The sequence below is a fragment of the Schistocerca serialis genome, chromosome 4 (genome assembly GCF_023864345.2).
Source record: "Schistocerca serialis cubense isolate TAMUIC-IGC-003099 chromosome 4, iqSchSeri2.2, whole genome shotgun sequence".
NCBI classification, from domain to species: Eukaryota; Metazoa; Arthropoda; class Insecta; order Orthoptera; family Acrididae; genus Schistocerca; species Schistocerca serialis.
In genome coordinates this window covers 859,992,368-860,009,158 of record NC_064641.1, presented here as the reverse complement: position 1 = coordinate 860,009,158, position 16,791 = coordinate 859,992,368, and the positions used below count along the sequence as shown (strand labels likewise).

The 16,791-nt window shown below is 38.6% G+C and overlaps 1 protein-coding gene across 1 annotated transcript in view; it reads left to right on the top strand.

Annotated features, from left to right (window-relative positions):
* The window catches only part of LOC126473497 (hemocytin), a 568,134-nt gene that overhangs the window by 451,742 nt on the left and 99,601 nt on the right, over positions 1-16,791 (top strand). The window contains exons 60-62 of the mRNA XM_050100583.1: positions 3,084-3,203; positions 4,117-4,318; positions 7,565-7,773. Of these exons, the coding sequence (XP_049956540.1) occupies positions 3,084-3,203; positions 4,117-4,318; positions 7,565-7,773 (531 nt within the window). The remainder of the gene's footprint in view (positions 1-3,083; positions 3,204-4,116; positions 4,319-7,564; positions 7,774-16,791) is intronic.

Sequence of the window (16,791 nt, the reverse complement as noted above, 5' to 3'; positions counted from 1 at the left end):
TTAGAGACTATTTGTGATCATCACATGAATATAATAGAGGGAAACATTCCACATGGGAAAAATATATCTAAAAACAAAGATGATGTGACTTAGCGAATGAAAGTGCTGGCAGGTCGATAGACACACAAACATACACACGAAATTCAAGCTTTTGCAGCAAACGGTTGCTTCATCAGGAAAAAGGGAAAGACGAAAGGATGTGGGTGTTAAGGGAGAGGGTAAGGAGTCATTTCAATCCCGGGAGTGGAAGGACTTACCTTAGGGGGAAAAAAGGACAGGTATACACTCGCACACACACACATATCCATCCGCACATACACAGACACAAGCAGACATTTCTGCTTGTGTCTGTGTATATGCGGATGGATATGTGTGTGTGTGTGTGTGTGTGTGTGTGTGTGTGTGTGTGTGTGTGTGTGTTAGTGTATACCTGTCCTATTTTCCCCCTAAGGTAAGTCTTTCCACTCCCGGGATTGGAATGACTCCTTACCCTCTCCCTTAAAACCCACATCCTTTCGTCTTTCCCGCTCCTTCCCTCTTTCCTGATGAAGCAACCGTTTGTTGCAAAAGCTTGAATTTTGTGTGTATGTTTGTGTTTGTTTGTGTGTCTATCGACCTGCCAGCACTTTCGTTCGGTAAGTCACATCATCTTTGCTTTTAGATATATGATCATCATATGATATACATAGTTTCATTATTTGTTGAAATTAGATACTGCTGAAGACAAGGGATATCAATTAATATATGTATTTTAATTCCATTTATAAACCAGTGTAAAGGAGAATTTTATCAAAACTGCTCAGAACAAAGGTTTCATGTTTCTCAGTGGAGTGCATTACATCTCAATCCATAGACACAACATACAGATTTTGTACACTGTTCAGTATATCAACATACCTGAAAGTATCATTCGAAGCTTAGACCATGCATGTTGTCAACACAGGAAGTTTCCCACCAAATTGTTGTACATGACAGCAACATCATTCAAATGTTCAACCAGAATCATTAGAAACAAAACACCAAAACTCTGTGTTGCAGTGGTCATCCTCAGGCAGCAACACCATTTGGTGACCACTGTACAGGACACATTAAGGCTCATAAGTATCCTGAGAAGTATGCAACAGAACTGCTCGCTTCCTTCTAGGAAAAAGCTGGGAGAGCTGTGTTGTGACTAAGATGGTACACAACATGGTATTGGAATTTACACATCCATTATTAATAGCATGATACACTTCTTCACCTTCCATCACTGTGGGGCATGAAAAAGATGGACAAGGGAACACTTTGAATGAAATCTGGATTGTTGACAAAGGATTTGCCTCACCAGTGAATTCAAGATTTGTTTAGGGCCTGACAGATGTTGTACAAGAGTGAACACAGCCAGGCACCCATTGTTTTATCAGGGAGAAGGGTCAATCATGTTTTTCGCCAGTAATATGTTTGGATGCCAGACATCTCCTATCACTATTGATGGTAATTTTAGGGCTGTGCAGTATTGGAACAGGATCCTCTAACCTATTGTCCAGCCCACGGCCAGTACTTTGGTGGTGGAGTCATCTTTCAAACAGATAATTTTGTGCACATTGTGCTTGACTAATATACTCCTTCCTTCAGAGGCAGAAATCAACTGAGTGGCACAGCTTGTAATATCACTTGAGATTAGTGTGATTGAACATGCTTGGCACCAATTAAAACTTGTTATGTTTTATCACAGAACTCTTCTCACACACTGGATTGCCTCAGAAGGACCACCAGTGGTACCAGATTGGTTGCCTGTGCATGTTACAGTGCATAGGGTGGAGCACTATTTTGATTTCACAAATATGGTTTTTCAGATTAAATGAAGTAACCATCGACAGCAGCTGAGCATACCTGCATAATACACATACAGTATTAAGTTTAAATGCAAACAGTGATATTATCATTAAGACACAGTATCATTGGAAAAAGAAGTGGTCAGAGGTGAGGTACACTGCCCACCTATATTATAGCTCCTTCCAGCTTCTATACTGCCCACCTGTATTGCAGCTCCTTCCAGCTTCATGATGAAACATAGTCCTTCTGTGTAACCTCCAGATTAAGCACTGCCCTTTGATCCATGGATTCCAACTCCAGGACCCATCAGTCTGCAATGCTAGTGGCGTATGATCAACTGTACACCACATTTGGTGTACACCACATTTGGGAAGAGTACGTTGAATGTATGCCAACATGTGCATTTGAAGTAAGAATCCAGATATTCAAATTACTTCTTTGATAGTATAAGCCCTGAAGGTTATGAGACTGTAATACGGAATCATGAGTTTCAAAAACTTACCTTCACATCCTTTCAAAGTTGTCAGCTTTAACTCTCTCTCTCTCTCTCTCTCTCTCACACACACACACACACACACACACACACACACACACACACACACACACACACTCTTAATCCTTAATACTTAATCCTTCATTGTACTGGGTCCTTTACAAGTGATCTGTAGCTTTTTCTTATTGGATTGATTAGACAAATGCTATCCTGTCACAGCAATTCTTAGCAGAAAAGTGTGGTTCTAACTGTCATTTCACAAACCAACTTCAACTTGACTTTGTAGTGTAAGAACCAACCACAACTGATTTTTACAAAGTTTTTTAAAATTGGTTGTAGTAAAATATAATATTAGTACAATTTTTATATAAATTTCTTTATCATCATCTCTTTATCAAATGAGCAACAGCTGGAAACCACACAGAGCTGTATCTAATTTTCCCTTTGTTGCCACTGAAATGGTGCAGAAGCAAGACATTGGGCATGCATTGGGAGAATATCTGTTCAGACATCCACCCACCCTTTCCAACTAATGTTTCCCATGATATCCCTAAATCCTGTAGGGCAAATGCCAGGATAGTCCCTTGAATGGACACAGCTGATTACCTTCCCTATACTTTCCCATTCTGAACTTGTACTCTGTTATTATCAACTATGATGTGGATGGTGCGTCAAATCTTAACTTCCCTTCTTGTCGCCATCTTGTCAACACAGCTCAAAAAACTAGAAGAACTATGAAGGCGCTATTTTAACATTTTGTGTTTTTTGCTTACAGGTCATAGTCACAAATAAGGAATGCATGCATGAACAAGGCTCAACCTGTACAGAAGAAGTTAAAGTGCTATATAAACAGCATGTTGTACATGTCAGAAGAAATCAAGATAACATAGAAGAGGTATTTTACCATACTGCAACAAAAGATCTTATGTTGCTAAAGATTGTAATTTTAGCTCAACTGTTACCAGAAATACTACTTTCTCATTGCACTTTAAACCAACTGTTGCATACTGTCTTAGTTCTCTCTCATTTGTTCATCATCTGCCGCACAAATTATTTAGATGCTTTTTTCAGTTAACAAAATAGTTTTGCATTTTTATTTACCTTTGCCATCATTTAAGCCTTTCCGTAATAACTATTTCTCTCTTGGTAATTTTCAAGGCACAGAAAAGTTTCTGTTTACACACTGTTTAAATTAAATGGTATATTTTGTGTCTTCATCTGTCTTATAAAACCATTTTTGTGTGTGCATGGAGTTTGTGAAACATGATGTATGAATGAGTGACCACCAAACATAAACAGACAACATGATGATTCAGAGTACATAAAGGAAAAAAATGAATGTGTCAAAATCTGAAAATTATCTTCAGTCTCATATTAGATGCAACTTTTAATTGACATGTCAGTAGTTTCAGTACATGTTCTCTCCCACTGGAATATACCCAGACATATGTATGCAACATGTTCATTTCCCTATCAGTGTCTACAGACATATGATGGCCTCTCTCCTCAACCTTAACACTGCATAAAAGAAATGTATTTAAATGTATTTTTCCTTTCTTTAAAAATCTCTAATTGGCATTAGCTATTTAAGAAATCTTTGGTTTCAAATAATCACTTCTCCATGGCCAGACTGACTGGATAAATTTATTTTATCGCTTAATATTTGAGCTGAGCAAAATATTTGCATTACTATATCATGGTACTTAACAAAGTGATTCATTGTGAACTTTACATTTCATGTTAATAGATAAAATGTTAACTATTGTTGGGTTTATTTAATTAAGATTACATTTCTGTATGTTTTACAGATTTTAACTACAATTGATGGCTCACTGATTAATAATTTCCCTGTACGCCTCGACTGGATTATTCTAGAAGAACTGGATAAGACTGAACTGACCCTTCTGATTCCTTCCATCCAGTTGGAAGTATCTTATTTCCATAGAAGTTTTGGATTCAACGTCCGCTTACCTTCTCATACATACGGAGGAAAAGTAGAGGGACTTTGTGGTAAGGATCAGTCTATAAACAATATTAATTTATCCTACTACTTAATTGTTATCTTATTAACAGAATACAAATACTAATTCATAGTATGTGTGCACAGCAAGAGGTATCCTCCATTTGTTATTTACAGTTTAAGTGGTGTTGTTTAGGTACTTTAATGGAGAAACGAATATTATAAAAACTGCAAGAGCTTGTTGATACATTAAAAATGCCAAATACAAAGATGGAATTGCTTTCATTCCTTACCTTCAAGAGAAATACCAGTACTACTGATAGGCACTTACATAAGTACATACAGTATCCCATCTTTTGCAAATAATAATTCCTTCCTTTGGGAGGAGAGAGGGATAGACTGGGAAAGTTTAAAAAGGAAGAGCAACTTGTTCAGACCACAGGTGGTTCCCTCTCATCACGGGGTCTGAGTGACATGTCTGTAATGGTTGGATGTCAATGTAACTTCATACACATTCACATCATCAGCATGTATGTAAATGATCTGAGTTGCAAGGGACGTGAAGAGCATCAGATGTTATGTGAGATGCGCACAGTAGTGTGACATAACCTTATCGGCACCTTTGTAAGGAACCACACTGAGAGTTCTCCATCCGGCGGATTGGTTGAATTGTGCAGTATCCAGATCTGTGAGGCATTCAGACATGACAGTGGCCCAATGTTGAACTGCATGGGAGTTGAGGGTAGGCATACTCAAGGTTCTAGTTGACCACATCTGACTACCACAAGGGGGGATTGCTGTACTGTGTACCGCGCACACGGTAAACCTTTCACATCTGCAACTTCCATCTGATACCAAGTAAGGGACACCCGGCAAGATTCTGTGTTATCAAACACCACTTTTTGATGACGAGTAGTATCTGGACCAGGGAATTACCACCCATTACCTAAGATGCTATTGACATAACACAAACGACTGTATTTTGAGAGATGCCACAACTGGGATGTTTTAACTGCTGATGACTGGTGTTGCATTGTCTTTGTGGCAATCGTTGCTGAGTATGGGAGTGCCTTGGAAGAGGCCCCTTTCTTCTGATGTTTTGGAGAGGCACTGCACAGTTGTATTTACAATTTCTTCTAGAATATTTAATAATCTGCCTTGAAATGTACACTAATATGATGAAACAACTGGACAACGTACTTAATGAACAAACAGATAAGCTGTATGTAATAAATTTCAACAGTATTTTAAATGGCTAAGTGCAGTTTGGTGTCTTCCTATACTGCATGTAAAATTGTCTAATTTGACATGATTTATTGGATTAATTTGTAATTTTATACGTTTTGGATGTTCCATCTTCATATACCAATTGTCCAAAGATTATATTTCATTTATATGAGTACATGTCACAGATGTATATAAATATGAAGAAACAGATAATGCAGACTCTTCGACCTGTTAGTTCCATGTTTACACTATATGAAAGTTAATGTCAGACGTGATCAAGAATTGCCACTGCCTAAGATTTGACAGCAAGAACATACACAGCAAGCAGATGGATTTCATATCCTATTGTATTAACTGACACATGTGTCACTGCTGTAGAGATATGTAATGTAAATAGGTGTATATTTCAGCTGTTATACATACAATTGGTGTGTTGTAAATATTGATGTACGTATAGCTGTTTGTTCCTCTGTATCAGATGCCACTGATGATGGGCTACACACCAAAATACCAATTTGGTAAATAAACATTCCAAGTACAGCTCACACTGTTTAGAAGATATCCGTTAATAAATATCTTTAAAATTTGTCTTATCAGACTCTTGCAGCTTTCTCTGTTCTGTAATAATTTTTTCTTTGCATGAGTTAGATGAATTAAGCAAATTTCAATTCTATAAAATTGTCAGACAGAATTACTGCCAGTATGTACTACTGACAGACACACATAAAAGTGCACAAAAATGCACTGGTTATTGGAACTATTAGTTCCTTCCTTAGGTAGGAAAGGGGAACCAGCTGGGGAAGATTATACAGGAAGAGTGCGCAACTCTGTTCACAGAATGAGAGGAGCCCCCTAGAGTCAGCACCAGGGAAGGTAGGAGGTCAAGGACCAGAGAGGATGAGGACGTAGAAGTAAAGATGGATTGGGAAGAAGAGAATTGTCTGGTTGACAATGAGGAGCAGAAGGAGTCACGGAAAAAACAATCAGAGATAGGGAAGGGAGGAAAAGGAGAATGAAAAAGTAAAAGGTAATAAAGAAAAAATAGACAAGACAAAAATGAAAAAGATGATAATAGCATAAAAAAATGGGGGGGGGGGGGGAGGGGGGGGGGGGAGATATTATGCTAACAGGGGTGAAGTCAAGGAGGATTTCAGGATGTGAGAAGATCCATTTAGCTTATGTTGTGTAACAGGCACTCAGGTCCCTTGCGTTATGAGGAAGATCATGTTCAGGAACTAGGAACTGGATGTCCCCCTAAAATGGACAATTCTTCCATGTCCATCCATGTACTCAGCTAGTGTAGTGGTGGTCATTCTTATATAAAATGCTGTGCACTGGACATGTATCAGTCGATAAATAACATGTATGGTTTCCCAAGTTACTTTGTCTTTTATTTTGGAGGATTTACTACTGGGAGGGCTGGAGTAGGGGCAGTGGGTGGGTGTATGGGGCAGATTTCACAATGGGGATGATTGCACATGTAAGAATCGTGGGATAAGGATTTTAATTTGGGAGCGTCATATGGTATGACAAGGATGTAAGGGTGATGTGGGGAGGCTATCAAGGAGAGATACATAGTCCTGATCGAGTAATGTATTGAGACATTTCTGGCCCAGTGTTACTGGGTAACTACTGATTTTTTTGGAAGTGGATGCTGTTTTAGTCAAAGGATGATAGGAGACTACTACCTGAGAAATTTGTCTGTAAGTAAAATACATGCCTAGTTGCAGAAGAGGAAAGCTTGGGAGAGATTGTTGGTGTAGGTCTTCATGGATTCAGTGTTGAAACTAATTTGAGTTAGTAACTCTCATTTCTGTAACTTATGAAACTAATTTGAGTTAGTAACTCTCATTTCTGTAACTTATAAACTTGAAAAGTTCCCTGGTTCAAAAAATGCCTTTTCTACATGACGGCATGGTATGTACACAAAATTGCTTACTTGATTGTAATTACCATTTAGAATACTGACAACTTCATCATTTATGAATGTTATAGCAAAATTAACTTTTGTCCAGTCTTCTATCACTTTAGCAGCTGTACTAATTCAATCATTTTATTTTATTGTGAAGGGGACTGTAATAGAAATCCAAATGATGACTTTAAAGTAAAATCTGGTGAATTGACAGAAGACATAGATGAATTTGGTAAAAGCTGGTTGACAGAAGATGTCAAGAATGAAATGGAATGCAAGTCAATTGAAAAGAAACCACCTTGTGAGAGCTTGCCACCTGACCAGGACCCGTGTATGGAGCTTATTACTGCTGAAGTTTTCGGACAGGTATTATTAATTATTGTTACAAAGCAGTTTTGTGAACTTGAATTTTTGGGTTTACTTCTGAAATGCAGGATTGTGGTATATTCAGTATGTTTCATTCACGTATCTGTATATGTCATCAATAATTGTAAGTAAATATAAGGGTCTTTTGCAAATGGTTGTATTTGTCTCTGTCTTCCCTCAGTTAAGCATGCATTGCAGTTAAATCATAAAATTCAGTCCGATAATTCCATGTTCCATGGATCATATTCACTATAAAATTTATGATGTGGACTGTGTCAGTTGTACAAATGATTACAGAGACAGTTAGGATATAATATACAGGGTGTTTATAAATGAATATCGGGGTTTTAATGCTTTGTAATATTTATTACATTAAACTTACAGTTATAAATGATATCTCAAATGAAAGCACAACTCAAACAGTTTTACCAAGAATCTTATAAATGTTCAGTGTGATCACTGGCATAATGAAGTATGCAATTGGTTGAACTTCACTGTACCCAAGCACCGGATAGGCCACCAGGGGCCCAATGACAGGGCTTGCTTTGCATGGCCTCCACATTCACCCGACCTAATGCCATGCAATTTTTTCCTTTGGGGCTTCATCAAGGATCGTGTGTACGTGCCTCCACTACCAGCAGACCTCCTTAAATTAAGAAACCGGATTGAAGCAGCTGTTGCTGCAATCACTGAAGACACAGTTATCAACGTTTGGGAAGAACTCGCCTATAGACTTAATGTGTGCCGTGTGACAAATGGTGGTCACATGGAACATTTATAAGGTTCTTGGTAAAACTCTTTGAGTTGCTCTTTCATTTGACATACCCTGTATATTTATGTGGCTACACAGTAGCCATTTAGATGTTTGTAACTGACCAATTATTTCTATTTAAGAATTCCTCTATAGAAGAAGTTCTTAAGGGGAAACAACTTTAATTTGCGTGGAAACTGTAATGCTTCTCGAATAATTTATTTTGGCGGGCAGATTATCAATGTCTTGAGTATTGCTGTCTTCCAGTGCCAAAGTTAAATTCACTAGAGGGAGATGCAGACCAAAGATAGTTTTTACTGCTAGTATTGTATTGTTGTATATTTCTATGACTTTCGAATAGGGGAATTCTGTAGTTCATCGCTACATTAGGAATTTTCATATTATATTTAAAAAGATAAAATACTGCTAGTAGTAATCTATTCTATGAGAAGAAAGAGAGTTGTTTCTAAAAATTAAGATGCATTTTTGAGGAAAGAAGAAGTAAAGTTTGATAAATCAGATATTATTTAGTGAGACTACAAAATATTGCTAAATGAAACCATTAAAATCAACTTGTAATTTACCAGTTTTAGATTTTAAGTTGTGAAGTATTTCAATTTTCTTTAGAATTTATAGAATTTTTTGCTTTATAGCTGATGAAGAGATAGCGCCGCCTGTCACATTAAATTGCTGTTTTTTTTTTTTCTGTTACCAGTTTTAACATCTACATTACAACTTTGACATTTATCATACACCAACAATTGTGCTGTAACAATAGGTGGCTTTTCCTAGTGAATATTGCTGCTTGTCATGCAGATTATGTATGTCTTCAATTCTTGATTCTATACAATTAGTTAATTTCTAGAAGTGATTAATAAGGTATGTTTCTAAGTTGCTTCTGAATTAAAAATAATCCCTAACTTGTTGAAACCATCTGTACCAGAATACAAACTGCTATTCAGCAACTAACTTTTATTGCTAGTGATATATTTCATATAGATGTAAAAATATTGGGAAATTAGTATAAGAATTATAAGACATTTGAAGATGCCCCTGAAGATATTCAGTTACCTACTTTGTGCAGTATTCTTGCTGTTCACTTTGACTTCATTGGTCCAGAATATCATTCCAAATGAAAACAAAGAGTGAAAGTATACAAACTAAAACAACATCATTTTTTTTTCAAGTTAACAGAATGAGAGATTCTACTACGTGCAAAATGGTTTCTTGAGTAGTTTACCTGTAAATTGGTTCCATTTTTGCATGCCATTTAGCTGAACACCAAGAAATTTTACACATAGAGTGTCATTTAGTGTCAGTTTTATTTGTTTTAAATTGTGAATCTTCGTGAGATTAAAACTTAATCTAGATGCTGTGAACTAGTTGCATTTCTGTTCAGCTATCGTGGCAATTGTATCTGATATGGTTGGTTTTGGCTCTTGATTCAGATGATTGAGACAGTCACAAAAACTGCAACATTGCTTTTGTATTGAAACTCTACGTCTCACAGCCATAAGTCAAGGCTGTTTCCACACCCTGATTATTAACTTTCTATTCCAGACACATCAGAAGATTAGTTTCAGAAACACGATTTACTTTATCAAAAGCAGGCCATTTATGCTCTTCTGTTTATTTCTTTTCCTGTTCATCTAACCACCTTGTACTGACCTAAATAATAAAATTTTGATAAAATAAATAGGGTTTCGAAAACTTAAGTTTCCTGTGTACAAAATTACATAGACATCTGACAATGTCTTCTGGGCACTTCACTTTTTCCTGGCAATGTACACAGGTTATTCAAAATGATATGTTGTTGTTGCTGTTGTTGTTGTGGTCTTCAGTCCTGAGACTGGTTTGATGCAGCTCTCCAGTGCAAGCTTCTTCATCTCCCAGTACCTACTGCAGCCTACATCCTTCTGAATCTGTTTAGTGTACTCATCTCTTGGTCTCCCTCTACGATTTTTACCCTCCACGCTGCCCTCCAGTACCAAATTGGTGATCCCTTGATGCCTCAGAACATGTCCTACCAACCGATCCCTTCTTCTAGTCAAGTTGTGCCACAAACTCCTCTTCTCCCCAATTCTATTCAATACCTCACCAATAGTTATGGGATCTACCCATCTAATCTTCAGCCTTCTTCTGTAGCACCACATTTCGAAAGCTTTTATTCTCTTCTTGTCTAAACTATTTCTCGTCCATGTTTCACTTCCATACATGGCTACACTCCATACAAAAACTTTCAGAAACGACTTCCTGGCACTTAAATCAATACTCGATGTTAACAAATTTCTCTTCTTCACAAACGCTTTCCTTGCCATTGCCAGTCTACGTTTTACCAGATTTACTCGAATCTAAGCCGCACTTTTTTTCCGGTTTTTGTTATCCAAAAAACCGCCTGCGGCTTAGAATCGAGTGCAAAGCAAGCGGAAGTTCTGAAAAATGTTGGTAGGTGCTGCCACAACTAACTTCTGCCGTCGAATATATGTAGCGCTACACAGGCATGCAATCTGACTAGCAAAACTGTTAGGGATGTTTGTCAATATGGCCAACTCTACATTCTGAATTTTTTCCTACCTGTGAGAGGAGATGGTTGCTAATAAGAACCTGATGAAATGTGAATCACATGCAGTATTCTCTTCACCATAAGAATAATACGAATATAAACATTTTGCTATGTATTCTTTCGTGTTTGCTGCTATCTCATTTAAATCCTGTCTGCCTAATAAACTACGAAACTAGAGTGAGACAACAGCAAACGCGGAAGAATATACATATCGTGTCATGTTTATATTCGTATTATTCTTATGCCTAATAGTGATACAGTCAAATGAAGCACGGCAACTGACTAGATTTTTGAATCTAAGATGACTAATTTCAGTGCAGAATTTGATGTACTAAAGAAGCGGCCGCAAAGATTTTCAGTGCAGAATTTGATGTACTAAAGAAGCGGCCACAAAGATTTTCAAACGGAGAAAAATTTGCGCCTAACTCTCGTTCAGAACATGTTCTATCATTCGCAGTCTATTATTTCGTTCTTGTTAATCATTATCAAAGAAAGCAGCAGTGTTAGTAACAACAAATAGCAGTCTCTTGCCATTGTTTCGCTAATGAGATGATTCCTCTCCATTTTTTTTAAAAAAAGCGGCGGTAGTGCGCACAAAAGCAAGCCATGCCGCGAGAGCTGGCCGAAGTGGCCGTGCGGTTAAAGGCGCTGCAGTCTGGAACCGCAAGACCGCTACGGTCGCAGGTTCGAATCCTGCCTCAGGCATGGATGTTTGTGATGTCCTTAGGTTAGTTAGGTTTAACTAGTTCTAAGTTCTAGGGTGTAAACACGCACTATCAGAATGCGACAAACAATGCATGACGCAGTACAGTAATGCATTTTCAGCGTAGAGTGACGTAAACACCTATAACAAAGAAAATGGCACTTATCAGATCAAAGCAAAATAAGCAGTCCATTCAAACCAGAGGAAGCACGTGAAAAAAGAAGGGTATCCATATAAATACGGACGGAGCGCCTGACGCATAGCAATGGATTCCTGGTAAAGCTTAACTGCTAAGATTACGACTCGAACCAAACTACTGTAGCTGTATCGTCTTTCATTCGACCTAAATTGTGTCTCATATTACAATGGACCAACTTTGTTTCGATTTGGAGGTGCGGCCTAAAACTTTTCTCTCCCCTTGAATTTCGAGTCTCAAATTTCAGGTGCAGCTTAGATTCGGGAAAATTTTTTTTCCTTTATTTCGAGTCTCATTTTTCAGGTGCGGCTTAGATTCGAGTGCGGCTTAGATTCGAGTAAATACGGTATATCCTCTCTACTTCGACCGTCATCAGTTATTGTGCTCCCCAAATAGCAAAACTCCTTTACTACTTTAAGTATCTAATTTCCTAATCTAATTCCCTCAGCATCACCCAATTTAATTTGACTACATTCCATTATCCTTGTTTAGCTTTTGTTGATGTTCATCTTATATCATCCTTTCAAGACACTGTCCATTCCATTCAACTGCTCTTCCAAGTCCTTTGCTGTCTCTGACAGAATTACAATGTCATCGGCAAACCTCAAAGTTTTTATTTCTTCTCCATGGATTTTAATACCTACTCCAAACTTTTCTTTTGTTTCCTTTATTGCTTACTCAACATACAGATTGAATAGCATCAGGGAGAGGCTACAACCCTGTCTCACTCCCTTCCCAACCACTGCTTCCCTTTCATGTCCCTTGACTCTTATAACTGCCATCTGGTTTCTGAACAAATGGTAAACAGCTTTTTGCTCCCAGTATTTTACCCCTGCCACCTTCAGAATTTGAAAGAGAGTATTCCAGTCAACATTGTCAAAAGCTTTCTCTAAGTCTAAAAATGCTAGAAATGTAGGTTTACCTTTCCTTAATCTTTCTTCTAAGATAAGTCGTAGGGTCAGTATTGCCTCACGTGTTCCAACGTTTCTACGGAACCCAAACTAATCTTCCCTGAGGTCCGCTTCTACCAGTTTTTCCATTTGTCTGTAAAGAATTCGCATTAGTATTTTGCAGCTGTGACTTATTAAACTGATAGTTCGGTAATTTTCACATCCGTCAACACCTGCTTTCTTTGGGATTTGAATTACTATATTCTTCTTGAAGACTGAGGGAATTTCGCCTGTCTCATACATCTTGCTCACCAGATGGTAGATTTTTGTTAGGCCTGGCTCTCCCAAGGCTGTCAGTAGCTCTAATGGAATGTGGTCTACTCCTGGGGCCTTGTTTCAACTTAGGTCTTTCAGTGCTCTGTCAAACTCTGCACGCAGTATCATATCTCCTATTTCATCTTCATCTACCTCCTCTCCCATTTCCATAATATTGTCCTCAAGAACATCGCCCCTGTATTCACTCTCTATATACTCCTTCCACCTTTCTGCTTTCCCTTCTTTGCTTAGAACTGGGTTTCCATCTGAGCTCTTGATATTCATGCAAGTGGTTCTCTTTTCTCCAAAGGTCTCTTTAATTTTCCTGTAGCCAGTATCTATCTTACCCGTAGTGAGATAAGCCTCTACATCCTTACATTTGTCCTCTAGCCATCCCTGCTTAGCCATTTTGCACTTCCTGTCGGTCTCATTTTTGAGACATTTGTATTCCTTTTTGCCTGCTTCACTTACTGCATTTTTATATGTTCTCCTTTCATCAATTAAATTCAGTATATCTTCTGTTACCCAATGATTTCTACTAGCCCTCTTCTTTTTACCTACTTGATCCTCTGCTGCCTTCACTATTTCATTCCTCAAAGCTACCCATTCTTCTTCTACTGTATGTCTTTCCTCCATTCCTGTCAATTGTTCCCTTATGCTCTCCCTGAAACTCTGTACAACCTCTGGTTTAGTCAGTTTATCCAGGTCCCATCTCCTTGTATTCCCACCTTTTTGCAGTTTCTTCAGTTTTAATCTACAGTTCATAACCAATAGATTGTCGTCAGAGTCCACATCTGCCCTTGAAAATGTCTTACAATTTAAAACCTGGTTCCTAAATCTCTGTCTTACCATTATATAATCTATCGAAACCTTTTAGTATCTCCAGGGTTCTTCCATGTATACAACCTTCTTTCATGATTCTTGAACCAAGTGTTAGCTATGGTTAAGTTATGCTCTGTGCAAAATTCTACCAGGTGGCTTCCTGTTTCATTTCTTATCCCCAATCCATATTCACCTACTACATTTCCTTCTCTTCGTTTTCCTACTGTCAAATTCCAGTCACCCATGACTATTAAATTTTTGTCTCCCTTCACTACCTGAATAATGTCTTTTATCTCATCATACATTACATCAATTTCTTCATCATCTGCACAGCTAGTTGGCATATAAACTTGTGTCTTGTTCCTCCTGCCACCGAACTTCACTAATTCCCACTATATCTAACTTTAACCTATCCATTTCCCTTTTTAAATTTTCTAATCTACCTGCCCGGTTAAGGGATCTGACATTCCACGCTCCGATCCATAGAACGCCAGTTTTCTTTCTCTTGATAATGACGTCCTTTTGAGTAGTCCCCACCCCGAGATCCAAATGGGGGACTATTTTACCTCCGGAATATTTTACCCAAAAGGATGCCATCATCATTTAATCATACAGTAAAGCAGCATGCCCTCGGGAAAAATTACGGCTGTAGTTTCCCCTTGCTTTCAGCCGTTCGCAGTACCACAACAGCAAGGCTGTTTTTGTTAGTGCTACAGGGCCAGATCAGTCAATCATCCAGACTGTTGCCCCTGCAACTACTGAAAAGGTTGCTGCCCCTCTTTAGGAACCACACGTTTGTCTGGCCTCGCAACAGATACCCCTCCATTGTGGTTGCACCTACGGTACGGCTATCTGTTTCGTTGAGGCACGCAAGCCTCCCCACCAATGGCAAGGTCCATGGTTCATGGGGAAGCTAAATTATATAGAACTCAAGAAGTTTTTTGTGAGATGTTCATAGATGTTCAGTTTGTGAACTGTTAGTCAAATAACACACGACTAGTCCATTTGTCATTTTGACCCACTTGCATACCAAAGTGTCTGCATCAATGTCAGTCACAAGCTGCCCGAATATGTCTGCCTGTACAATGACATCCTGCTTCCTTGAACTTAGGTATGCTTTCGTAATTGGACTTGTCTGGCAGATGGAGCCTTGTTATAAGTGGTCCTGAATTTCAGATGCACTGTAGTTGTGGACTTGCTCTTGCAGAACATCATGATGCAAAATGGCTCCTCAGTTGGTCTGGCAGCCATATTGTTGGAGATGGAAAAAAAATCTTGAATTGTTGTATCCTTACATGTTACCGTATAATATCTAACCTTAATACAAATGTGTTTTACAATTACTTGAAAGTGCGAAGATCATTTTGAATGATCCTTTATATAAAAAATGAAGGCCCCAGAAGGCATGATCAATGGTCAAAGTAACTTTGTACTTGTACACACCACCAGGAGGTGTGGAAACGATTAGAGTTGCAATTCTCTGCGATAGGTGGAATCCCCACCAGAGCGCATGAGTGCTGTCTGTGTTCAGCATTGTTCCAAGGCACATACAATATATAAGGGATGCAAACAGGATCAGGTGTTAGTGATCCCTGTGAAGGACATGGAGATGCCACGTAATTGTGTGAGACAGGGTTAACAACAACTGATAGTCTGTAAGGGGTGTCAGTGCATGTTTCCATTTTGTTGGTTGGTCAAATTATGCAACATACAGATTTGTGGAGCCCGTGGATGGAGGAGTGACTCGACATTGGGGGAACCTGAAGGTAGGCATACTCCTAATCATTACAGTCGACCACATCTGACCACTGCACGATAGGATCAGAGCTTTGCACATTGAGTGCATTATAATCCATTCACCTGCCATCTGTGAACAAATAATTGGCTCCTTGCAACATTTTGTGATATCCAACAACATTTATTGGAGACTAGCAACTGCCAGACTATTGAACCATTGTCCCATGCATAGGCTGCAATAAACACCATAACAGGAATGGCTGCATTTAGAGTGATGCCACGACTGTGAGGTATGACTGCTGATGAATGATGCTGCATTGTGTTCAGTGACAAATTGTGGTTCTGTACTGCTGCGAATTACCATTGTCAGTGTGTTTGGTGATGACCTGTGGAAAAGTTCCTTTCTTCCATGTTTTGGACTGGCACAGCAGCATCATGGTGTGGGAGCCATCAGGTATGACTTCGTAGCAATTGAGGCTACTCTGATAAAACAATGGCATGTGATGGACACATTGCATCCTCATGTGTTACCTCGCATCAAATAGTATTGCGGTGTCATTTTCAGCAGGACAAGGATTATCCACATACTCACAGTCTCTATGAACTGTCTACTTGATTTTGAGGAACTCCCATGGCTAGCAAGATTCCAAGATCTGCTCTGATAGAACACGTGTGGGACCAGCTCGGAAGTCAACTCCATCTAAGTTCCGCTATCCAGGTTTCGATGACCATTCAACAGCTATGAGCCAACTTGCCTCAGAAAAGGAGACAATGGCTTTATGAATCCTTTCCCAATTGGATGTGAACTTGACTGGGCTAGAAGGGCTGCAGTATGATACTGATGAGTGGGCTATTACTGTCAAGTTCTTTGTGTATTTGACTCAGTATTGTAATCACTGAAATAACATCACATATCCTCTCAGCCTATAAAGTTTCATTTCGTTTCCTCTTCCCCTTCTGAGTGCTTCAGTTTTTGTCAGGCAGTGTATTTCTATATACATGCATAGTTTCACCTTATTTGAATCACTCCAACTGTTTTAG